Source organism: Bombus bifarius, unplaced genomic scaffold (genome assembly GCF_011952205.1).
Source record: "Bombus bifarius isolate JDL3187 unplaced genomic scaffold, Bbif_JDL3187 scf7180000008006, whole genome shotgun sequence".
NCBI lineage: Eukaryota > Metazoa > Arthropoda > Insecta > Hymenoptera > Apidae > Bombus > Bombus bifarius.
In genome coordinates this window covers 2,107,381-2,133,088 of record NW_022884384.1, presented here as the reverse complement: position 1 = coordinate 2,133,088, position 25,708 = coordinate 2,107,381, and the positions used below count along the sequence as shown (strand labels likewise).

At 31.6% G+C, this 25,708-nt stretch overlaps 3 protein-coding genes across 5 annotated transcripts; 1 reads left to right on the top strand and 2 right to left on the bottom strand.

The window, feature by feature from the left end:
• Positions 1-67: 67 nt before the first annotated feature.
• On the top strand, positions 68-24,567 carry LOC117206338 (transcription elongation factor B polypeptide 3). Of its 3 annotated transcripts, none has more exons than XM_033445584.1 (10): positions 68-224; positions 542-810; positions 1,069-2,033; positions 2,289-2,458; positions 2,557-2,726; positions 2,811-2,902; positions 2,994-3,193; positions 3,285-3,564; positions 4,335-4,431; positions 24,448-24,567. In XM_033445584.1, exons 1-9 carry the CDS (start codon positions 156-158, stop codon positions 4,400-4,402), a joined length of 2,283 nt encoding a protein of 760 aa, XP_033301475.1. In that variant the 5' UTR covers positions 68-155; the 3' UTR covers positions 4,403-4,431; positions 24,448-24,567. The 3 variants fall into 3 exon arrangements, with proteins under 3 accessions (XP_033301475.1, XP_033301474.1, XP_033301476.1); XM_033445583.1 differs by lacking the exon at positions 24,448-24,567 and adding an exon at positions 4,516-6,807 and having other exon boundaries at positions 4,335-4,435; XM_033445585.1 differs by lacking the exon at positions 24,448-24,567 and adding an exon at positions 4,496-6,807 and having other exon boundaries at positions 4,335-4,435.
• On the bottom strand, positions 7,394-18,251 carry LOC117206337 (P protein-like). Its single transcript, XM_033445582.1, has 18 exons — positions 17,860-18,251; positions 17,452-17,564; positions 17,012-17,168; positions 16,659-16,736; positions 16,078-16,210; positions 15,751-15,823; positions 15,338-15,531; positions 14,992-15,098; positions 14,623-14,782; positions 14,435-14,506; positions 14,191-14,322; positions 13,300-13,554; positions 12,503-12,637; positions 11,902-12,096; positions 11,454-11,687; positions 10,371-10,629; positions 9,852-9,945; positions 7,394-8,179 (listed from the first exon to the last, which is right to left on the bottom strand). Exons 2-18 carry the CDS (start codon positions 17,540-17,542, stop codon positions 8,092-8,094), a joined length of 2,457 nt encoding a protein of 818 aa, XP_033301473.1. The 5' UTR covers positions 17,543-17,564; positions 17,860-18,251; the 3' UTR covers positions 7,394-8,091.
• On the bottom strand, positions 19,435-22,412 carry LOC117206316 (amine oxidase [flavin-containing] A-like). The gene is made up of 4 exons (XM_033445543.1): positions 22,259-22,412; positions 20,878-20,996; positions 20,584-20,723; positions 19,435-19,945 (listed from the first exon to the last, which is right to left on the bottom strand). The coding sequence occupies exons 1-4, from the start codon at positions 22,410-22,412 to the stop codon at positions 19,435-19,437; spliced, it is 924 nt and encodes a 307-aa protein (XP_033301434.1).
• Positions 24,568-25,708: the final 1,141 nt, after the last annotated feature.

The following is a 25,708-nucleotide window of genomic DNA, read 5'->3' as shown; positions in this document are numbered from 1 at the left end:
CAACGCCATATTGATTCTATCCATCATCTGATTGGTCTACACAGATGAGCATTGAACTGACTAACTGTATCGTATATTAGTTTGTGCTTCACTAGTAATCCATGAACAGATGGATTTTACCAGGCGACGCCAATTAGCAGCTGGGAGCCGCAATAATGTCTGTAGTGGATAAAATTAAACATTACCAGCGAAATATTGAAAAATGTGATGATAACGAGGATAGGGTATGTATTGTACGCTAATTTCTATATTCTTCATCGTATACGATGATGCAGTTTTATTAGTATCGTTGAATTATAACCTCATAATGAAATCCAAACACGATTCACATCAATTTTATTTCTATCAATTTTAGCATTTATATATTTGTATGGTATTGTTCTTATAATAAAAATTGTGCTAATTTTAAATTGCTTCATATATTATGGTCTTCACAGCTATAATATTTTTTTCCTGTTATATTTTATTTATAATTGTTTGACAGGATAGTAGGTCGTAATTAATGTATTGGCTATAATATATTATTTCAATTGTGTTACAGATACTTCATTGTATTTCAAAACTATCTAATCTGCCTGTAACGGTGCAGCATCTTCAAGAAACTGGTGTAGGACGTACAGTAAATGCTTTGAGGAAATATGATGGTGGTATAGGAGATGCTGCTAAGGCGCTTGTTGCAAAATGGAAAGCAATGGTTGCTAGTGAAGGAACTAGTGAAGGTGAAGATGAAGATGAAGCATGTGTTCCTGATGCACCTGAGAGCTACAGTGACAGTCGTGAGTCTCCAAAACCTGAGGAGAGTCCTGAAAGGTATGATAGAAAGAAATATGACTTTTATATAATCTTAATGTATGAAATAGATATGTTGTATATACAACATTATATATTGTAGCATGTAGTAGTTAAATGTTGAAATAAAATATAAAAATTCATTTTATAAGATGCAAGATATTTCTTACGATATTAAACATAATAATATCTTTTTCTTTCTAATGGTATTTTTATTTTATTTTATTTCATTTTATTTTATTAATTTTTAAGTAAATATGTATTTAACTAATTCTTCAGGCATAAAACTGAAGGAAGTGGAAAACATATTCATAGGCATAAGTCAGAAAAGAATGAAATGGCATGCAACAATAAATATACTTCTAAACATGAATCCAAATTGAAATCTGTTGAAGATCAGTCAATAAATAATAGTGATATTGCTAAAACTTCAAGTAGTGATCTAGAGAAACAAAAAAAGCATGATAAAACTAAACATAGCCATAAAAATGAATTGGGAAGTGATAAAAAATCTTCAAAGGATACTAAAAGTGCCTGTAAGAAAGATGAAACTCACAGTTCTAAACATCGTAGTCATAGTAAGTCTAATAACACAGAAAAACATTCTAATAGACATATGGATAGTAGTAACTTACTCAAAAGTAGCGACGAGGCTCATAAACGCAAAAGTGATGATTCAAATATTATGAACAAAGAAAGTAAACGAAGGAAAATTTCAGATAGTGACAGTGATGAAAGTAAATCTCATGTATCCTATAATTCTGAAAAGCACAATAGTAGTACCATATTAATTTCAGTTAAAATAAAAGAAGAGCCTAAGGATAAAGACACGTTAATTAGAACTGAAATTAAACATGAAAAGAAAGACTCTCATGAGAAATCAAAGAGCACCTGTAGCAAATATCGGACTGATTCATCTAGTTGTAAATTAAAACAGAAATATGAAAAACAGAAATATAAAACTGATATACATACAAATCATAATAAAGATGAAACTAAACATAGTGATCAGCATTCTAATAAGGATTCTTCCGAATCAAAACATCACAGTTCCTCTTGTAAGAAATATCATAATAAAAGCAAAAATAGATGTAAGAAAAAGGAGCATAATAATGAGAAAGGCAAACATGAAAATAAAAACAATACAGATTCAAAGCATTTAAAACATGGATCAAAAGAATCGAAGGATTTGGTAAAAATGAAGCAAGAAATTAATGGAGACGAAGGAATAGATTGTCATTCAGGTTAGTTTATAAATAGTTAGTTTATAAATGTTTTTATTTAACATTACCAAAAAAAGATGAATCTTTTATATATAGTTTTTAATATGTATAATATTTTATATCTTTCACTGTTATATTCATTTTATAATTTTTTAAATATTCAGCAAATTAAGTACCGGTAAAATATTTATTTGTTTAATAAACTAGTTCTTTTATTTTATTATTTTAAATCATTATTTTTGAAAAGTGTTCTAAATAGTGTTTTTTTGTATACAGGTGCTAGCTTTGCAGAAGCATTGGGTATGTGTACAATGGCTCAGACATCCAGAAAACGTACTAACAGCTCTCCAAATACAAGTACAGCAAAAATGTTCAAAGCAGAACAATCAACTGCAAGTAATAAAAAGATAGCAGCGAGAAGTGAATCAACAAGTGATACTTTACAGGTACTTTGTGCTATATAATTAATAACATTATATTACTTACATTACAGTATATAATATAGTAATATAAATATAAACATAATGCACATTTTCTATTATAGACACCATCTCTTTTAACAACAAATATAAAGTTAGAGCCATTAAGTGTAGACTTGGCATCTACATTACCAGAGATTAGCCCTAATTACAAGCCACTGCCATATATTAATCCTGTTTATCGCAAAGAAGAAGACAAAGCTCTTACAGATGTAATGTATGTTAAAAATCAAAGGTATGTTTTGTATTACTATGAAGATATATACATATGAAAGCAATATGTTCATTTTTAATTTTAATTTTAATTTTAATTGCAAAGGACAAAAGTATATTCAGGAAATAAATCTGGTTATACAACAGTACCAACTTTGTTTGAGATATGTACAAGGGTATTGATAGAGAATATCGATGGTAGGTTACCTATGACTTATTTATGAAATGACGTATAGCGATCATTCTATAAAAATATTGTCTAAGTATTTCTTTCATTTGTTATATGTAGCACTTGAATTTACTGGTGGTGTGCCTTTTGATATTATAAAACCTGTTCTTGAACGTGCAACAGCAGATCAGTTATTTATGTTGGAACATTATAATCCCTATTTGGTTGAAGACACAGATAAATTATGGAAATATCACTGCAATCGCGAATTTAGAAATAAACAAAGAGAAGAAATGGAAACATGGCGCGAGATGTATATGGTAGGTAGATTTAAAACGAATAATTCTCCTTATTTGTAATATCTTAGTTTATTTCGTATTTATTATTTCATATTCTTTTATTATTTAATAGCGATGTTTAGACGAACGAGAAGCAAAATTGAAAACGCTTACAGCTAATATAAAACAATCAATAGACAAATCTGTACCAGTAAGATCCACTAAACTTGCATATGTAGATAATGTTGTTAAACCTCCAAGAAATGTTCTTAAAAAGCAAGCTAAATATGGCACTGCAAATTCTGTACCTAATACTGCATCTACTATAAAAAAGAAATTAATTAGTGGTGGAGGACCAACAGCTGCTACAAATATTTCTGTTCCATCACCACCTGTATCACGTACAAAACCATGTAAGTATTTTTATACACGATGATAAATTACTGACATATTTTATAAGATATTATGCATGTATATACGATGGAATATCCTGCATGGTTGAGGCATATAAAACAGACCAGCTGAATATCTCGGCTGCCCTTGGTGATAAAAAAAAATGCATCAGACTGAACTTGCTCAGCGTCGAGGGGTACATACTCTGATGTAAATAGCTGATGTAAATAATAAATAGATGATATAGATGATCGTGTAGATGGACGCGTAAAGGACATATGGAGGTTAATTTCGTTTTTTTGAATGGAATGATGTTTTCTACGTAACCATCTATAGAGCTTTTAAGACGCGTATAATGACCTGTGATTCAAGGTCATTGAAGATAGTTGAAGGTCAACTGATGACTATGACTATGAAAATAGTTTACTTTTAGGAAGTGATCGAACATTCCGGTGATTTATTTATCTAATAATACATTGCTAGTGCATTATTAAAAAGCTATTGATATCAGATTATGTACCCTTCGATGCCAAGCAAGTTTAATCTCATGCATTTTTTCCTATCATTAATAGCAGCTGAGATATCCAGATGGGGCTATTTCTATATGCATTACCTTGTGCACATTGCAATGATTTTAATTTTTAAAAATTTATTATCTCTCATAGTAAATGCGTAGAGAACTATTATTTAGCATATAAAATATAGAATTGAGTTTTGTTTTTTAGTAAAATAATGTTCGAAAATATTGTAATATTTTAACATAATTTCTTTTAATTGTTCATTAATATAGCAAAGAAAACAAAGGCACCACTAATGGCAAAAGCTTTACAGTTAATAAAGGGGCGATATAAACGGTAGTTCATAAGAAATTGATTAACATTCAACAATTTAGTAAGTCATATGTTATGTTACAATAGATGTTAAGTATAATATGTATAAATATTTTATAAGAATTTGTGTATTTCGAACAGAACATATTCATGTGAAGTCCAGATATTGCTTCAGGCATTCCGAGATTTACCAAATCGACTATGCCAAAATAATCGTCGAGTGCTTTTGTATCTACTATAAACATTATAATCGTTTCGTCATTATAATCGTTCAGTTTCGTCAGTTGTACAGTAGAAAAGCACAAGTGCTGAGATTTCTTGATAATGCGAAAATTCGAAACCTTTTGTTCCACAAAAATTGAAAATTGTAATATCTTTATAGAAAATTAATCAGTATAAATTGACAATGTCTAAAAAGGTATTATGACATTTAATATTTTTTATGTTTTGAGAGACACAAAAGATCAATTGAAAGGTTTTACGGGGACAAAAAATTTAATTTCGTTTAATGTATTTTATTAATAATGTTACTTAGAAATAAAATAAGAAATTGTTATTCATAAGAAAATGCAAAACTACATAAGTACATAATAAGTATGTCCCATTTGTTGCTGTGATTCTCCAATTTTTTTAGATTACAATTGTAAATATTTTTTGCGTGATCTAGGATGATATACATATAACAGTTTAAATGAATATTTTAAGAAGGGGAATGAAATTACAGATAATTATCGATAGTGCTAAGAATGTATTGCGTATTTTACATTCTTCCATGAGCCACAATGAATTTGGAATATGTATTCGTGACAGGGAAGCTGTTGTAGACTTATACATATGTATGTATATGTATATGAAGTTAAAATATATTTATAAATAGTTAATGAAATATCTAATGCATTATAAAGTAATTTCATTATCGTGAAGGGAAAGAAATAAAACTATTAATTATACTTGGAAAATTGTAAGAACGAATTATTTTAATAATCAGAAGTAAACATAATCAGTTTATATCTATATTTAAAAGATCGCTAATGCATTTGATACGCTTGGAAATTTGAGGTTACAAAAAGGATTAAAAGCCTAGTTAGATCGATAAACAAACAAACATTAATACAGCGTATTAATATTTTTGTAAATGTTTATTTGAACAACAAATGGTGATCGAACATTCTACGATAATAATGTAATATTGTAATAATGTAACGAATTGTGATTTGTTATAGATATATGTAGCGCGAAACATTAATTTTTTTTTATAATTACTATTATATAACATATAGATGATATAGTATTCATATTGATTTAAATTATCTTTAATATATAATTGGCCGAACAAATTGTGATAATTTTGAACAAATTGTAGATTCCATTAAACTAAATCGTGTTAAAATGATGTTTTTAAGGAAGTTCGTATTCTGTATTGTATTTAAGCAATTCTATATGGATATATGTAATGAAATAAAAAACTTAATCGATATGTTAATTCGAACTAAAATGAATTTTGTTTAGAATACAAACTAATTTTCTTTTAAAAACATGATTTTCATAACAGTTTACTCGTTTTGCTATTATTGAAATATATGTGTATCACAAAATTTTTAACGAATTTTGTCAATGATTTCTTTGGACTTAACAGAGGTTTTAAGGGTGAATAAATTTTTGTCATGTAAAGTAATTAAAATATCATATTATAAAAACATGCTTGAAACATCATAAATAGTTTCACATCTGTTATAAATTCTTAAAACAAGCAAGAAGAATTCCATAGACACGTTATATCTTCATTGTAATTAAGAAGAAGCAAACGTTTGATCAATTTGCATTATCATCGTTGCATGTAATTAATTTTAATTAAGTTTATTTAATTTTTTAAATTAAGTAAGTTATTTTCTTAAGAAACGTCGTGTCTAATTAGAGTATTATGATTGATATTAGGATAAATGGTAATTATGTACGTAATCAATTTTTTTTTTGCTGGGCCGGGTTCTGGTGAACGCGCTGAACCTGCCTTGCGCCGGCCCTGCATATGCATATACAGTAACGTTTAAGATAATATATTTAAGTTGTATTTATGATATAAAATATTAGCGATTATGTAAAATATTTTAATTTTGATAGTAAACGTAATTTTAAGAATCAACATGTAGATAAGTTTAGGGAACCTCGGAAATCCGAAGGCTGCATGCAACCATTTGCGTAAAATGTAAACGTTCATATCTAAATATTTGATTTCGCCTTTACATCGATATTGTAACTTACGTTAATTTCTATATCTGTTTCGTTTTTATAATGTTGATTTTACTCTACCGTATAACGCGTAATACATAATGTAGACCGATATTCATAAATGAACTATTTTACATACTACGTTTACGTTCGACTGCTTAGTACGTGTTGTGTGCTAAAATTTCAGGGTTTCAGTTTAGCATGTATCGTGCAGCTGAAACTAATGGATCGAAAATTCGAAAAGTTACATTTAAAAATACTTAACCGTAGAAAAATATCGTCACGTTAAGTTCCTTCAACTTTTTATACACCTACATATTTAGATCGTAATCATCATTGTCAGTGATTATTATTTCTTATATATATATATATTTTGCTTGAGCAATGGGTCAAAAAATCGAAATCGGAATTGATATTTTCGAAAATTAGCGAAGACGTACATTAATGTATGCATGATATTTATTTTTTACGAATCTTTTGTTTACATTTAGGTCTAATAATAATAGGAGAATTAAACTTAAAAAATTTAAAGTAATAATATAATAATATTATATGAAGTAGAGTATACATACAAGTATATGTATGTTGGCCAAACATAGTTAATTATATTATTCTCAATTATGTTTATTTACGATTAATTTCATTTGAATACAAGAAATCCCTCATTATACAATTCCTATAATTTGTTAGATTTTCATCTTTCGAATAGAAAAGTTAGATTTGTACATGTATAATAAAAAGCAATAAAACAAATGTCTATCTAAAGCGAAAATATAGCATTTACACAATGTATATATATGTATGAACACTATATGCATTCATGACGTTCATTAATTAATATGACTAATTTATATAGTGTTAACGATTTAAATGTTAAAACGTTTCGAAAAACTTCTTCTTTACGGTTCATAGATCGGTGAAATCGAAGGAAAGGTAAGATTATTAATTTATTGTGATTAATAATGTAATTAATTTGTGATCATTTGAAACGATTGAGTTAAAACGTCGTATTCATCGCAATCATTGTTAGATAGAAAATAATGTTCCTTTAAATATTACATAACTTATTTTACAATTTAGTGTACGTAATTAATATCAATAAACATTTTTTGATGGAAGTTTACAAATGTTTTTAGGTTTATCGCACCTACCATTAACGTGGAATATTTATTGCTACGTCTATTATAGCTACGTTTATATTTTCTGTACTTAACAAAATTAAAATCTGTTTAGATAATTAGATCTATCTTAGGCAATATTAGGCGACATATTCATATATCTTTTATAACTAAAAGAATTAGAATAAAATGAAAAATAGAGTGAAATTATTATAAAATAATTGCTTATTTATCCGAGTTTTATATAGTTTATACATTGCTGTATCATTAATTCATCAAATATTACGCAAAAATCTAAATGGGATCATTTGACTCCAATAATTTTGATATCTTTGCCACACGAGAATATCAAACATAAGTAGTAACAATTACATTATCCGTTCCAATTGAAAATAACGTGAGCGATCATTAAGTACATGGTTATTGTCATAGCACTCGTCAGCATAATTGGAAAGCCCACCCTGAAATAAACGCATTGAAAATTATTTGGCGAAGTAATTAAATTATTATAACACGAAGAATGAATTAGCTACAAGCTCTTGTGAAAATGATATACATTTATTCTCGATTTAGTATTCAATCTGAATTCGAAATATCATTCACGATCAGAATATACGGTATTTGATATTGGACTAGTTAATAGATATTTTGTACGATTAAAACGGATTAAAATATAAGTCAAATCAATTTTTTCATATGTATGTATAATGTTAAATTATGATATTTATATCAGATATTAGCCTTACGTTACGAATTTAATAAATAAATAAATATTCGCAATTTAGGCAAATTTTTCAAAATGCAACATGTTAAGTAAAGTATTATTAAATATCTGTAATAATAAACTAATAACTGTAGAGGTCCGGAGCAGATGTACCAATTAATCAAATCATACTTAAGCAGCAGAACCTTCATAGTAAAAATCAAAGACACATATCCTGAAGTTAAAGAAATCAAGGCAGGAGTTCCGCAAGGAAGCGTCCTAGGACCAATTTTATACACATTATACACGGCCAACATACCAACAACTAACAATAGCAAAATACTGACATTCGCGGGTGACACAGCTGTACTAGTCAGGCACACTAACCCTGCAACAGCAGTTACATTACTACAAGACCATATCACAAAAATAGAAAAGTTTTTTTTTTTTATTTATTTATTTATTTATTTTACAATTTTACAATTTGTCCAGTAGGACAGAATAGAAAAGTGGCTTCAAGCAAAACAAATTAAAGCAAACCCCGATAAATGCAAACACATTACATTCACACTGCGAAAACAGAAACCACCAAACATTGTATTAAACGGCACACACATAATACAAACAAGGCAAGGACCTTGGACTTCACTTAGATACACGACTCACATGGAAACAGCATATTAAAGCAATAATAGACAAAATACAGATGGCAAGGAGACAAATCTACTGGCTAACAAGTCGAAAATCCAAACTAAGCATAGAAAACAAACTAAAAATATATAAAATGGTCATAAAACCAATCTTGACATACGGAATAGCACTATGGGGAACAACAGCAATAAGCCATATAACCAAAATAGAGGCAATGCAATCTAAAATACTCAGAACAATAGCAAATGCGCCATGGTACGTTAGAAACGAGGACATTCGGAAAGATCTGGGAATACCAACGGTCAAGGAGGAGATTAACAGATGTGCAAGAAGGTACAGAGAAAGAATAGCAACGCACCCGAACCGGCTGGCAGCGCAAACGTATCAAACGTATAAAAAAAGTAACTGTAGAGGTAAATATAACAAGTCGCTTAATCATAATGTATAATCGTTACATTACAATACTATTATCATTAATATTATTTTCGTACGTATTTTATTTCAAAGATCTATCGACTAAGATACGAATTAAGATACAAATTCATTTATGAAACTTCAACGTTTTTTTTAAAAATAAACGATTTGATTATTACTTATTTATAAAATTCGTAACGAAACGATATATATCTTATTTTAACGTGTATCAATAGTTTTTATTTTAAATGATGTAGCATGTAATTAAATTTTCTCTCTATTTATAGATGTATATATATTATATTTGTTATATTATATATTTTCCTCTATGTATAGAAATAGAAAGTGTATAGGAGCGCACTTACTTGAAAAATTGGATAAAAGAGAATTTGTATCCATGTTGTTCCGCAACTCCTACGCAAACTACATTAGCAGTAGCTCCAATCAAAGTCCCATTTCCTGCAAATATTCCCATCCATTCAACTACATAAATCACAATAAAATCCGTCTGTATTGAATTCTTCACTTTTGCAAGAAAACGTGACAGTGATAGCAGGAACATCATGGTCATACCGTTAAATCGGTAAATTAGTTTCTTTTACATTACGCTCTAGCCGATAGACAATTAAATTGATTCCATTGAAAAATAATTTCACAAAATTAAAGACTTAATCAAAATGTGAAACGTCAGTATTGATTTTTCAAGGCATTTTGCTCTAATTGCTATGTTTGCTTTTCTGTATTTTATAATCCTTAGAAGTAATCATATATTTTTTTGAATAGAATGTTCATTAGATATTTCAATTTTTAAATAATATGGGCTATTATTTTTGCAAATACTATTATTAATTACGTTAAAATGATTATCATGCAAATTTCTTTACCTCCCATACAAGCGCCAAAAGCTAAAGCCCATACCAGGGGCTGCAGTGGCAGTTTCAGTTCGTTATTCTGAGCCAAAGCAGTAACGACTCTTATCATCATCGTTGACAGGGGCACGTTGTCCACGAATGCACTTGCGAACGCTGACACCCAAAGCAGTAGCAATATAGCTACCGCTAATCGTGACTCTTCATTCACAGATAGGATTATTTTTTCTGTCTGTTTTCCTATCCAAGCAATTAGGCCCAGACGCGATAATGCCTGAAGCATAAAAGTTAGAATTATTCGAAGTATTTACTTGATATAAAAATTTGAGATCAGAGATAATAATCAAACTCATTATGTTTATATCTTCTGTTATAAAAATGGTAAATGAGGTAATGGTAATGGTAATTAGGAATTTTATTATCATAAGATATTCTTTCCTATTTTTCTATTGTATGTTTCGGAATGTATTCGGAATTTAGTTGGCCGTCCGTTTATGGCACGGACAGGCCCATTTTCCTCATTAGGAAATTCCGAATTACCGGTTCTCCCAGGGCAGTAAACGTAATGACTCGAGGCCAGGAAGAACCCAGGCAAGGACCAGCCGGAAGGGTACGCGGCAGTTCAGCTTCAACCATCGGACAGTATACACAGGATGACAGAGTCCTTACTGAGTTCAACTACAAGCAACGAAGACTACAGACACAGGACGACAAAGTCCCAACTTAGTTCAACTACAAGCAGCGAAGACTGCAGACACAGGACGACAAAGTCCCAATTTAGTTCGGTTAAGGGCTACAACGAATACAAATAAAGTGCCATCTAAATCTAACACTCGAGTTATTCCATCTCCTCCACTTTGAACGTTAAGTCATTCGAGGTACGCGATATCGACCGATCGGTTTGACCTGACCGGTTGCTCTTTAGTCGATAATACGCAACAGTATGTATTTAAGTATATGTACATATATAGATATAGCATTACTCTTAAGCGTCTTATAAATATCATTTTTATACTCATATTTCACAAAATGTTCTAAAAGTAATAATATAGTAATATCATAGTATAAGTATATGGATAATTTCCAAGTATTTTATACCTCCATAAGAATAAATAACGATGCAAAAAATAATAAAGTGCTCCATTCTACGCGCGCCATGAGACCATCCAAATCTTCGCTGTCAGCTAATATTAATAACAAAAGAACGCCTAATAAAGCGGTCCAGCCTAGTGATAAGTGCAGATTTGGAATACTGTGCAGAAAAAATAATGTGATCACAAAGATCAACGTAAATCCGGATTTTGCTAGTAACCACTTGTCTCGAATAGGATACTGTAACATAAAATTGCGATTAAAGTAAAATTTAGCGATTTATAAAAGTCTTTTTTCCGCTTAAATCTTTCTTCTATAATATTGTAATCAACTAAAATAAACGTTATAATTATTAAATAGATTGTACAATCATTGCTCAATTAGATGACAATTTAAATTAATAAAAAATAGAAAGATACTGTACGTATACGTGATTAAAATAGTCGATATTTACTTTTTCCTGAAGTTCTTCGAGCGTGGTTTTATATGTTTCAAGGGTGACACTGCCTGTAATTAGCTTTTTTTTTAACTGCGAGAGTAATCGTTGAACCTTTTTTAGCAAAGTCTCCCTCACTAAATTTTCGTCTTTACTGTAACTCGACAAACTTGCCGCAGCTCTTTGCCAAATGGCAATTTCATGCCTTAATTCCTAAAACGATCGCATAAAGAAACCCGTTAGATATTTTTCATATTCAGCTACTTTAGCGCTCTATGAGAATCGAACTTTGTTTTTGTATCGTTAAAGTACGTAAAAAGTTTACGATCTAAAGAATTTTTAGCTTATTTATGATAACTAGACCGCGGATGTTTATGCAAATTTGTTTTTTCACGAAACAGAAGGAATAAAAGCTAGGCAGAAGTTTGTTTCATCCTTTAAATAAATACCAAATACCTATTTTAGCGACTACTGCTTATATGTACGTATTTCGGACATTTCATATATCTTTCTTTGTATATTACGCTATACGCGTACTGTGCATTTCTATGTTTTTCAATTTAGACGTATAAAAATCCGCCGTCAAGAATCTAGAGATAACAATTGAGAATGTTCGTACCTGTACATCTCGTGGTTCGGCGAATTTAAGAACAGCTATGTCTCGGAAGATAAATCGCAGCTGAGCAAAAACTACAAGTATTACCAATATAACACCGATGCTCATGTGCATTGTGAATGTACTAAAATCGATACCCTAAATAACAAATAACAATATTATGTATCAACGTTACCAAATTAAATGTTATCAAATGTATCAATATTATAATTCTTAATTTTATATAATAGGAAGTATGTTTCAATTTTATTCTGTGAATTTTCACAGTTACAATTTCATTTTATTCGTAATTAAATATAATATATTCAGTTTCATACTTCGTTTGTAAAATGAATGCTCGTAATAAATGTATTGAAAATGACAACCTGAGTTCGTGCTTGCTACCCATATGCAGATGCGTTAGTTATAAGAAATAGTAACTAGAAGATAATCCTAGTTACAATCGATAGATTTAATCGATAGGCTTAAGATGCTTTGTTTTTATCCCTAGTATTTGTAAGTTTTTATCCCTAGTATTGCCTAGCGTGCAATAAAGGTTTTTTTGGCTCACAACGGTGTGATAGATTTATCCATTCAATAAAATAATAACTATCGTGATCCTACCTCTGAGTATAGAAACAACAACAAAGTGCGGTATTTATGTTACCAAAAAATTATTTGTATTAAATTATATACTTAGTATATTAAGTAAACGTTAAAGCAATGTTAAAAGTAAAGTTGAGTCGAATAAATTATTGTACCGATGTAACTTGATCCTTAGTGAAATATTTGTAGAAATCGATATTCAAAGTAATGCTTACGTTATTAATAACATCGCGATTCGATGTAATAATTACGTTGGGCGGGTCGCCTATCGGTGTCATAGCACCCCCGATATTAGAATAAACCACCATCGATGTCAATATTGGCACTGGATTTATTTCCATTACTTCGCATAATCTAATGGTTACCGGCGTCATTAACATCACTGTCGTAACATTATCGAGGAACGATGAAACGAATGTTGTAAAGAAACATAGTGTACCTACAAGTGGCCACAGTTTTCCTGCAGTTATCTACAGAAATTAAACGAAATTATATTTCTAGGAGTATATTTCAAATAGTGATATACGTATATGTACAATATATGTATAATAATATGTATGTACGCAACGAAAAGATACTGGATATTACGTTATACGTAGATATAGGTAGATACAGGCTTCGGTCTAATAACATACACAAGCGGGTATAACGCGATTCTTTATGAATGTAGAATGTAGAATAATATTTCTCATATTATTCGTTTCCGTGAAAGTCGCTAATTACTTGGCTAATTACCGACCGAGTATGAATAAAACAATCAGTATGTCAGAATACAATTTTTCCGTTTATATCTTTGTTTTCAAAAAAATAGAGTTTGAACGTGTTTCGTTATGAATTGATTTAGTACACGCATATAGTAAATCTTCAAATTTATTTTATCCGGAAACAAAGGGTCTTATTCACTTACTTATTACGTACATATACTTACTCATTTATGGAAATACACGTTAAACTTTAGTTTAGAAAATTGAACGTGTATGTATAGAATTACATTATCGCGTATGTAATTTATTTCGAATGGAAAACAATGCAGTTGTTCAATATTAATACTTAATTGGGTATACATATATGTAAGATGTATAAACTTGACGGAGGAAGCAAGTTACCTTGTAAGCATAGACTGCTAACCAATCGAATACACCTGTCTCAGCGACTACGCCGACAATTATCATCATTGAGAATAATAACATTAATGTATCGACATCTATCCAAGACATTAATTCATTCATAGTTGGTCTCTGGAAAAATATCTAACATATAATATTTCTGCCATAATGAACGTTTCTCGCGTTTTCGCGTTTCTCTAAAAAATTTCCCTAAATATTCGTTATTTTTTTTTTCTTATATTACCTCGTTTATGGTTGCTAATATCGCGATAGACATAGTCGAAGCTAACATGGCTGCTAAAGTTCTATGTACAACCTACGAATACCAACCAATTGTGAATTAGAATTATTTAAATCACATTTAAAAGCATAGATAATAAAAATCAAAATACTAACTAAATAATGCATAGATAGCTCTTAGTGGCTAATTACCTCGAATATTATAAGTATATATAATCCAAATAAGACTGCTGCGGCATACGCTATTCCATCATCTTTGTTCATTGACGATAAATCGTAACTAATAGAGATGGCAAAACTGGATTCTAGATTTGTTTTCAATTTAATTAATATCTCACCGTATTTTAGAGTACTGTAAAATATAAAATATTAAGATACATAAAATACGTATATAATAGTAGATTTGTATAATATTCGGAAGCATACGTACTAGATACTACGTAATAAAATTGAATAAAATTAACGTTGAATCAAATTTGACGAGTTACGCGTTACGTGTAATGGAAAATTTGGTAGCATAGAGTACAAATAGTAATTTAATCGTGAGATTATTATACGTGCCTTTCGTCGATATTTTCTAAATTAAAAATTTTTTGCTGCCTCTGTCCAGGAAATATATCTATCAATTTCTCCGGAAGTATTGGTAAAATCCATACATCACTTATATTCTATATATGCGAAAGATTATGAATTAGAACGAATATGTGTTTCTTTATTTACGTATCAATTTAGATATTAAACATAATATAGCGTGATATTTGTAACTGTATTATGAATGTATTATTAAAAGAAATTTTTAGTTAAAAAAGAAACGTGTTTCCGGATAAAAATGAAAAAAAAGGTTCGTTAAAGGTATAGAATATAAGAATTGTCTGCCATGTAAATTAAATTATATACGTATATTTACCTTAATCTCTTCAGATCCTAATAAAAATTGATTAGTATTATTTGCCTGACCGACGAGTAGTTCTAACCATACCATTAAATATCTATCAGATACATTTTTGTATTCTACCGGTTTCATTTTTATTGGTGGAAGTAATGACCCTTCTATCATTAAATTGATATGTTTACTAGGAACTTGACCAAACATTCTGTAGCCTACGAAAATTTAAAGATTAATTTAACAGTGACAATCGTTCTCTCGTACGATACTGAAATTGAATTTAAAATTAATTCATGATCATTCTCGTGATAGAAATGGTTTAATAATATTGTACGATGCAATGATCTATCCATCCAGCGTTTCGAAAAATATGTTTACGCCTTTATCGTCTTAATTACTTCAATAATGAACCAAAATTGTAAAGAAAGGGATACTTTTTATTTCTCCACTAGGTATTGAAATTTGGTGCAACGCTTCGATCCTTTCGCTCTTAATTATCAGTATTAGCTAGAATGAAAAAATACAATAATCTTATACGATATCTATTTAATCGAATACCAGTAGATATGCACAGAATATTAACATATAGTTGCGTAAATAAAAAATACTTTTCTCCGTTTAATGTATTTTTGTATTCTAAACTGCACCAATTGTTAAAATTACACTTATCTTCGCGATTAATTATTTTCTTTCCAAGTCAAAGCTTAATCATAGAAATGTCTTTTAATACACTTACAATTTGTTTTAGTACTGTTACTTACAGTGAATATTAGCCAACAGCAACATAATAAGATTAACTTGATATAACGATAAAGCTTTGGTTTCGTTTCGTTGGTCCCTTGTGTAATTGTAATATCGTTATTCCCATCTTCATCGCCTGTTTTACTTTGCATTCTACGTGTAACATTCAATAAAAATATTATTCATTCATTTATATAAACTAATTCTCGTTATTAATATACAATATCATAATCCCAAATAATTTATCGTGGGTAAATATTCCAACTGTGTTTGGTATTGAGTTAATTGTGTTTATTACTGTTTTTGGCGAGGAAATAATACTTAAACAACGATTCGCTTCACTTATTAAATGAAATATAGTGACGTAATAAATATGTATTTTATTTCTGACATTTTATATATTTTTCCATATTACGTAATATAATACATACATACATTCTATCATATAAATTCTCGTACTTGAAATTTACCATAAATACATTTATATATACACGTTCTATTTACGAAAACAGGTGTTTTTAATAAAAAATACTGTTTTTTATTTACGCTATATTTTACAATTTTAATTTAAACGTTAAAGGAAAGATCTTGCGTCACTTACTTATGTGGCAATGCAGACTGTGTCCCAAGAGACATATTTACTACCAGACAGTCTTTCTTCAAAGCTTCATCCAAAGATCTGCAATAGATTATTATTATTATTTGATTCGAACGTTCACGTTCTGTGATCTACTCTTTAAAATAAACTAATCAAATGCTGGATATATCAAAAAAATATACATGTACGTAAACTCTATCAAAAATATAAAACATAGAACGTATTATCATTCGATAATCAAAAAATAGCAAACTATCATAGTATCTAATATGTGTAACGGGATATGTGCTTTAATGATCGCAGTAGCCGCTTTTTTATGTTATTCCTTTAACAAAGCACGTTTAAAGAATATCCACCTTCCTTCCATAGCCTGATGAACACGATCATATTCCCTTTGAAAAACTGCCAAACTAGGATCTAAACGTATTGCTTCTGGTAGTTGACTCCAAACACGGAGTACCTCTTCTGGGATTTGACCGAGTATTATCGAACTCGTAATAGATGATGGAGTTACTGTAATGTAACGGGCATCATAATGTTCATTATGGATCATAATCTATGTTGATATCGTATATTAATTATCATGAAACTATGGAAATTGAAACTGAATTAAATGAAAATATAATTTCTTCCACAAACATGAGAATCTTACAGTTTGCTAATAGTAACTTTACAGTATGAAAAAGAAGAAAATAATGGAAGCAAAGATTTCAAATTAAATTGATAAAAGAATCAATTACATTGTCCTTAATGTACTCTGATATATGTCAACGCATGGATGTTACTGTGATGTTACCTGGCGTACCACGACTGCATCGAGATCCTTTCCTGAGGAACGACGGTGTCCGCAATCCTATCTCATCTTCGCTTGTATCTTCTTGTGACATTGCGAATCAATATGAACGATCGCTAATCAACGCAAATTAATTAGGTAATATGTATATTTTCGATATTGCATGGTACCAACAAACGTATATATGTATGTATCTATTGTATATTACATATAAGATACAGCCTCGATTGTTAGACAGCGGAGATATAAGATTATTTACCAAAAAAAAAGTGTCCACTTTGATTTAATCGAACGAAGAGGATAATAGAAGCCAGCGCGATATTTCATAATACTATACACGATCATGGAAAAAAACATTTACTCGAAGAAAAAGAACAAATTTCCAAAAAATTAATTAGAAAAATCACTTACAGCAAAGGATTGAAATGTATGGTACATAAATTTGTTTTCGTAATGTTTGGCGTCGCAGTTGCACTGCGGTTGATGAATTTTCACAAAATATGGTACATTTTAACTTTAATCCACCACTGTACTCTATGTACGAACGGGAACACTAAGAACATGAAACTACGTTTGATATATATGATGCTAAATTGTAAATATAATATCTTGTTCTTGTTGGGGGTCATATTCTATGTTTACGTCTTTACATGTGTAATATACGTATATATATACGTACGTATGTACGTATTTCCTTATAATTCTGTTTAGTTTATGTTTGATACGAACTACCCTGCATCTAGGTCGGTTGTAATTACATTTTTCAGCACAAAAGTATGCAAAATTTTGTTAGTGCCTATTATAGAGTGCACTTTGAAGAATCAAATAAAATATGATACAGTATGATAAGGAATTAATTTTATTAAAACTTAAACTTCTAATATGTATATCGTAACTATTTTATAGTAATAATTTCTTGGTTTAGTCATAAGCGATCCTTAAAAATGAGACAAGTACAGCAACGTGAAGAAGTATACCAAGATACTGTAAAACACACATTTTCAAGGAATATGGCTGGTCTGATCTTGCCTTTATTTTAATCTTGGTGCTACTGCAAAATTGAGAAAGAAAGAAAAATTGAAACGTAATATTTATCATACGAACGCTATCGGAATATTAAAATTTATTTGATTCTATATCAAGTAGATACTACATTTAGTATTGTTTGGTACCTAATTGATATCGGTTTGTGCGAATCGGTTTATATCGAAAACAAAGAGGGAAATTTCTACGTAAAGTGATTTTGCGAAAACATATTGTATGCACATATTACTAAAAATAAATAAATAAAAAGACATCTAACGTATAAGTATAAAAATATCGCGTTAATCGCTAGGTATACGTAATAATATTACGATAATTGTTTGTTCTAATGTTAATTAAGAAAGAAAGTGTGTTTGTTATTTGTACAGGTGGTATAAAATAAAGTATATACCCAACACGAGACATTTCACGAGAAGAAAGTGCTTGGGGTCTAATTCGCCACAAAATTTCGTAAGCTGCAACTTCACCAGCTTGGATCGCACCGTCTATCGTTCCAGGCCAATTGATAGCGTATTCGCTCGAGGCAAAGAAAATTCTTACAAAATCGATAAGTTTTATTAGAAACGAATACGTTTTTCACTTATCAAATCAGCGTTCATTTCACTCGAGAGGTATAATAATTCAATTATCAATAACAAGCAGAAATTAATAATATTTTATATCGTTACACGGTATATCGTATATTTTACGTTAAGAGAAATGGTAAACCAAGTATGTCAAAAACATATATAGAATACGAAATAGATCCGAAATATTCAATTTTTAAACATCAGTCTTGCGGTACTACTCTACTAACAAACTTGGAGTTATTTTTATCACCGAATTAACGAACCTAAAATTATGACGTAACCTTTCCCATTTTTGGATCTTAATTATTTTCTAATCTTATGACACACTCAGTGGTAATTAAGTTCCTTCCTTACCAGCAAAAATGAATGTGCTTCATCTTTGATTACGTTGATACCTAAAAGCATCCTCGTACCTTTCGTAAGAAGCTTCTGTATGATTAATATAATCTTGAATGGAAATGGGCTTCAGGACACTCATAGGGCAACCAGGTTTCATTTCGTCATTTATCAACGACTGATCGTATTCTTTGTATCGTAAAAATCTCGATGCTTCGACAGTTTCGTAACAATCTTCCAACGTGTCAAACAGTCCTCTCTTATGTGTTTGTTCGAGATTAGGTTCGGCAAGAAACCCAGCGAACACGATTCCTTCCGTGTTGCCTAGAGTTGCATCGTAAATGATGTTTGAATTGTTACTAGAATCCCAAGTGGTGATAATATCCTTTGTAGAATTAGATCTCCAAAATGGTTTTTTATAAAACACATTGAAAAACACATTTTCTGCCGGTGTGTACAATGTTTCGATATTTATTGAGGAGAGAGATGGTTCGATAATGATACTGCTCTGCATTGATGGAGGTATCGCAATAACTACGAATTCGCATCTGTAAAAAATGATACTAATCACTCGTACTTAAAGCTAAACTGATTTCGACACTTGTTATTTCGACACAGCTTTATGTATGTACGTAATATGTACTTATTGTGGGTGTGTATGTGTGTGTTATGTTATACGAAACATTTTGAAGTTTCGTTAGTAAAGCGTAATGAAATACGACTGTCGTTATTATATCGATAAAATTTGAGCTCAATTTGAAAATGTACACAAAAGTTACATAAAAATTATTGCGAACATACATTTGGTAAAGAATTGGTATATCTACAACAGGAATAATTGTCTTAAAAGTAGAATTAGAAAAGTAGAATACAGATGGTGTCACAAAAATATTATGGTTTATTATTTTATATAACGCAATCAGTAAGACTGTTTAAATATTTTGATAGTTTTTGCGAAGTTTGCGATATACGTATCTTTATGTACATGTTCAGATTCGTTTCTTTCAGAAATGTTTCGTATCGCATACGAAATATGTTCATAAAATGTGTATTTATCTCATTGTGTATATGTATTTATCACTAAAGATACGCACGAGATAGAGCTACCCCTGCATCGTTACAATTCCTTCAATTATCGATTTCTTATAAAAATATATATTTATTTTTGAATTATTAAAACGTATACCTGAAGTAATTCCTTGTCGTAGACACATAAGCTCGATCATCATTGAACGTAATTTTACTAACTGGCTCTACGCATCTTATTTCTCCATGCTGTCGTAAAATATTCTTTAACAGTGTATGCGTAATCGTACACATACCATCCTGCAGAAACACAATACGAATATTGCAAACAATTAATCAAGGTAGGAGTTTTTTTCCAAGCAGAGGTCAATAACTTATCGTAATTTTCTTGAAATATCTATACATCTTACAAAAATGATCGTATACGAATTCCATGTATAGCGTAATCTCTTACTTGCACGAAATATCGATTACTATCACCTATCATAATTTTCAATCGATTTAAAAAACCCGATGCTCCGTTCAGCATAACGAAAAACCAAAGGGCTGAGACGTTGTTGAGGTCTCTTACAGCTGTGAAAAATTATAAACTGTTTATTCATTTTCTGTTCAATTTGAATTTTCTTGGATATCTTAGATATCTTTCCTCGTAATTACTACGTTACTTGTTACTTTTTCATCTTGAAATTTACAAATTACACTACTACGATTTTACTATTATTTACTATTATTTAGTTATTACGTTTCGGTAATAAATTCGTTCGTCCTTCACGACTGTCTTTACATTTCGAAGAATGTACAAATACAGGTACTTGAACATTTTGGTGAAAGATAGACGTATATTAATAAATAAATAGGGTAAATAAATTATTTCTTGGTCATTGATAGACTTTATATTACAATAACACTTGATATGCTCTTTTAAGAAAGGACGAATAAACTTGCTACTCCGTCTACTATACCTACATATATACGTTCATACATATGTAAAGGTACGTATTTATATGTTTTATAAAAAAAAAAAGAAATACAATTGTTTAGTAATTTTTGCTAAAAATTTGAAAGAAGCGTACCGCATGTGCTGCAAATATATGCTCGACATAGTGATCGTGCATACGGGAAATAAACGATTTTACGTAGTAGTTGTTCGACACTTGTCTCGGCAAGATACTTAGCTTCCTCTTCGTTCTCCGTATAATTACTAAATTTTGAGTTTAATACACTTTCTTCGATCTAAGTGAAAAATAAACTTTTACGCATGATATATCGAAACTGCAGCAAAGTAAAATACTTTGATTAATTTTATCGCTCGTGATAAGATATCGAATATTTAAAGTTAAGTATAGCGGATATATCGATTTATGTTACCGTTCGAAAAAAATCGTGAACCTCGGCTCCATAAAATTTCGGTAAAATTTCAAACCATGTATCGTTCGTGCACAGTACTTTTTTCTTTGTCTCGTTACGAGATGCTTGATCAATTTTTATATGTAACCTCTTCACTAGATCGGTCACATGTTTTTGCAAGGAATTGGCGTGATAAGTATTGCTAAAGCTTTTTTGTAAAATGCGGCCTCCTATCTCGCCTAATTTTACACAAGCCTAATAAATATGTTTGTAACAAAGATGGCATTTTTAAAAGTTATCGGTAGCAAGGATAATTTGTAAATTTTAACGTTTCCCACCCATAATAGCCTTTAAGGAGGGTTAATAATAAAAACAACTTGCTGAAAATAATCATAGATATCCGATATCGAAGATCGAGCAAGGATCAAGATATATTTTTAACATTTCAAATACCGACTTTATATTTTCTGATTTCGAAAAATATTTACTATTTGCTTCGATGACTAATACATCTAACCCAGTTTCTTTTCTCAAAATGTTATATGCGCACGTAAGACCAGCTAAACCTGCTCCTATAATTATAACATCGTAATCGTTCTCATCCTCTCTAACGGACTCCTCATCGGCAAAATCAGCAGCCATGTGTTTCCTGTTGCTATTTTAGTATTTATAGTTGTTTAAACGGAACCGAAGAGAAGAATTGCGGTAATTTTTCCGATTTTATCTGAAGTTGACTACTTAAACGCTTAAAAGAGTACCTGTATCGTAATAATAAAGAAGAAGCGTTTCGTGAGTTTAATTTAATAGCTGGCTTCGTTTATAGCTCGAAACAGTCTATAATACATATACCTGATTCTCTATTCTGATATCTTTGATTTCAGAATCAGAGTTCTATTTTCTATTACGAGATCGTCGCAGTTCAGTTAATAACGATACTGATATCACAGTTAAAGCGATCATAACCCACTACTAACCACTAATCGCAAGTAGCGATTTAGTCGCGTTAAAGAATGTAATTCACTCCTAGTTGAAATCAACGAAAACTACGAACCTTGTTACGACGATAATTTTTATACGAAACCAAACGAATCAATCTGCCGGCTGAAAATTTATTTTCCTTATATATTAACGCTAGACTCTATCCTCGGGATAATTTAAAAGATATCGCTCGTCGATTATCTTGACGATTACACCTTTAGTCGAGTCTAACAGGTTTTTCGCATTTTTACCTATCTATCTTACGTAAAACGTTTCTTTTTGTTCATACAGCGACGCTACCAACTAACTTTCGATCGTTTTCAAAAGTCTACTACAATGCTATCGACTATGACCGATGCGATGTAACCAATGGACAACGGATTTCTCTCCATCCTGACTGTTACCTGACAATTTCATCACGCTAGCAAAATGACGCGAACTTTCACGTACAAATTCCAATACGCAACAGCTCAAAAATAACGGTCACCGCCGTCTCGAAGCAGCCAGTCCCTTGATAATTCAAGCAACTTTTAACTGCAACCTTTATAACTCCCGCGATGGCCACCTCCTTTCCCACCCCCTGTATTCCCTTTCCTTCCGGTTCGTCCTAGAAGCGTTACTTTCTTCCACCCCCTTTACGACTGGTCTACTCTCTCTTTACGGAGCTGTACATCTTAAATAATTGATCCTAACGTAGTTGCCAGTGTTTTTATAACTGTTTTACCGCCGGCTGTTGCCGCTGTGATATACATTATTTAGCCGTCGGTTTTTAAACTTAAGTCCCTGGGCATGGAGGTGTGAAAACACCCAAACAACTATCGGGGATGCGCGTGTGCCTCTTTGATAAAAGTATACGATTCCGAGCTTCGTTAATCCCCTTCTTGGCTGGACGCGTCGTAAACGTTGCAAGGCTTTCTTTCAATTCAAACCAACAATTAGATTTCCTATTCCTATTTCATTCCTCGTTTCTTTTGGGGTCAAGTTCTCCAGCTTCTGTTTCATATCCGTTTACTACTTCGTGCTTTACGTATTGTACAATTTTCTTCTTAATCCGTTAATCAGGTCATCCCTTGACTACAGACTTTCATAATCATCGAGTTAATAGTTAACAAAGGCAAATTAATTTTAGTCCTTTTTGTTATTTATTATATTTATCCAGTATCGATCTAGACATTCAAACTGTATTTTACAAATTTTAATTTCTGAAAATATGAATATAAATGTTGTTTGTTTGCAACAAAAGTGAAACTTTGCGATAAAAGACGTAAGATATATATACGTAGGTACAAATCACCGTTGGTATTAACATGGCAAGTCTTTCTATCGATTTAGAAGACCTTTCTTAACCAAATTTATAATTTAGTCATTAAGGAATCCGAAGATAGGGAGCTTATCAAGAATTTGATAATATTCTCTGCAAGGTTCGACAGTAACAAACATCGATTTTATTATTGCTTACTGGTTTTTAAAAATCGGTTTAATCGTCTCGTAATATTCTATTATACGTAGCTATGATAACGACGAAGAATAAAATCGCTTGCAATTCGAATTGTTCGTAATATTTTAATTATAATTGACCATCTAATCTTTCGTCAAAATCATTCTACAATTTCGTAATTTCTATGATTCTCTCGCCGTGTCCTTTTCTCTGTTTCGCGATACTTTTTATTCACAGGATTACTTGTTTTTTTTTTTTTTTTTTAGAGAAACCCAGAAGAAGCTGCGTTGGAGAGAGCAGCTTCGCCAGGGGATGCAGCTAGTTGGTCGCGAGCACCGCCACTTCCGGCAAGAATGAACTTTCCGAATGCTGAATGCAACGTCGTTCTCTTCTGGAAAGCACTTTGACAGAGCCCCACGGGTACATTACTAGGATTGCCGCCACCAATTGAACTCCCCCGACTCGCCGTTCATGGTTCAGCCCGGGCCTCGGCTCCCTTATGTCTGCAAACAGAGCCGCCCGAGGCGACACCGCCGTTCAGTCAATCGCTCGATTCAGAAACGATGAAGCAACTTGCAGATTCTCCATTGTTGACGGTATTTGACTTAGCCGCGCGTTGCGTTGGTTCGTTGGCTCGTCGCTGATCTGCATAATAGCCGTTAAACCCGAAAGGATTCGGACTCGCACGGCAACGCGACGGGATAAGTTTTCGAGTCAGAGTCGAGCAGCCTGATCAAGTCTCCTCGCGCGAAACTTCGGCACGCTCGTTGTTACTTAGCTACTAGGGAGAGAAATCGATTAGATATTCTAACGGGACTTTGGTCGAAACTTTCTTTGACGAAACACGTGTTTTCTTCGACCGATCGCGAGTTAGCGACAATAGCCGGATTCGCTGTTACATCCGCCTGTTCGGTTTGCCGGAGAATAATCGATTTCTGAAAGTCTGCTTCCCTCTGGTCCTACTGCTCTCTCTCTCTCTCTATTTTATATCGGGAAATATTTTCCTCCCTTTATCGTATAATACGCGTATCATAGGTGGCGGAAAGAACGAACGATCTCGTATGATACGAATCGCCGACGAGTTCGCGTAAAAGAAATTCTATTATACCGGAAGGAGCTGGAGGCCGAGGTTACGGCGAGAAGTTCTCGTCGGGTACCGCCTGCAGCCGAATATATAGCCGAAAAGAGGTTACAGATTGCATATTACCGAAATCCACTTTTCGAGACGGCGAGCTCGATTTCCGGTGGAAGGTGGTTGCTAACGCACATGGTTGCTCATAGTCTCGCTTTATACGACCGAAATTCCGACTAAGATGCAAGAGGACACAGAGGGCAGCGAGATGGAAGAAGCAAAGTAGCGGCGGAGAGGGCGGGCGGTACACAGGGGGAAGGGAGGAATTCGTAATATAGAGGGCCGCTCTACGACCCCGTTGGGAGGAATTCCGGGGTACGTTTTAAATTGCTGCATCCCCAACCTCCTTGTTTATGTATGCTACCGTGTTTCTTATTCTTGTGCGGCAGC

Coding starts and splice junctions, on each gene's coding strand:
- LOC117206338 (XM_033445584.1), top strand. CDS start 156: ATGTCTGTAGTGGATAAAATTAAACATTACCAGCGAAATATTGAAAAA. Junction 225..541: donor GTGATGATAACGAGGATAGG/GTATGTATTGTA, acceptor ATTGTGTTACAG/ATACTTCATTGTATTTCAAA. Junction 2,727..2,810: donor ATGTATGTTAAAAATCAAAG/GTATGTTTTGTA, acceptor TTAATTGCAAAG/GACAAAAGTATATTCAGGAA.
- LOC117206337 (XM_033445582.1), bottom strand. CDS start 17,542: ATGTCACAAGAAGATACAAGCGAAGATGAGATAGGATTGCGGACACCG. Junction 15,824..16,077: donor GCTGTTGGCTAATATTCACT/GTAAGTAACAGT, acceptor TTTTCATTCTAG/CTAATACTGATAATTAAGAG. Junction 15,532..15,750: donor ACCTAGTGGAGAAATAAAAA/GTATCCCTTTCT, acceptor AAATTTTCGTAG/GCTACAGAATGTTTGGTCAA.
- LOC117206316 (XM_033445543.1), bottom strand. CDS start 22,412: ATGGCTGCTGATTTTGCCGATGAGGAGTCCGTTAGAGAGGATGAGAAC. Junction 20,724..20,877: donor GTAATCGATATTTCGTGCAA/GTAAGAGATTAC, acceptor GTGTTTCTGCAG/GATGGTATGTGTACGATTAC. Junction 19,946..20,583: donor ACGACAAGGAATTACTTCAG/GTATACGTTTTA, acceptor CATTTTTTACAG/ATGCGAATTCGTAGTTATTG.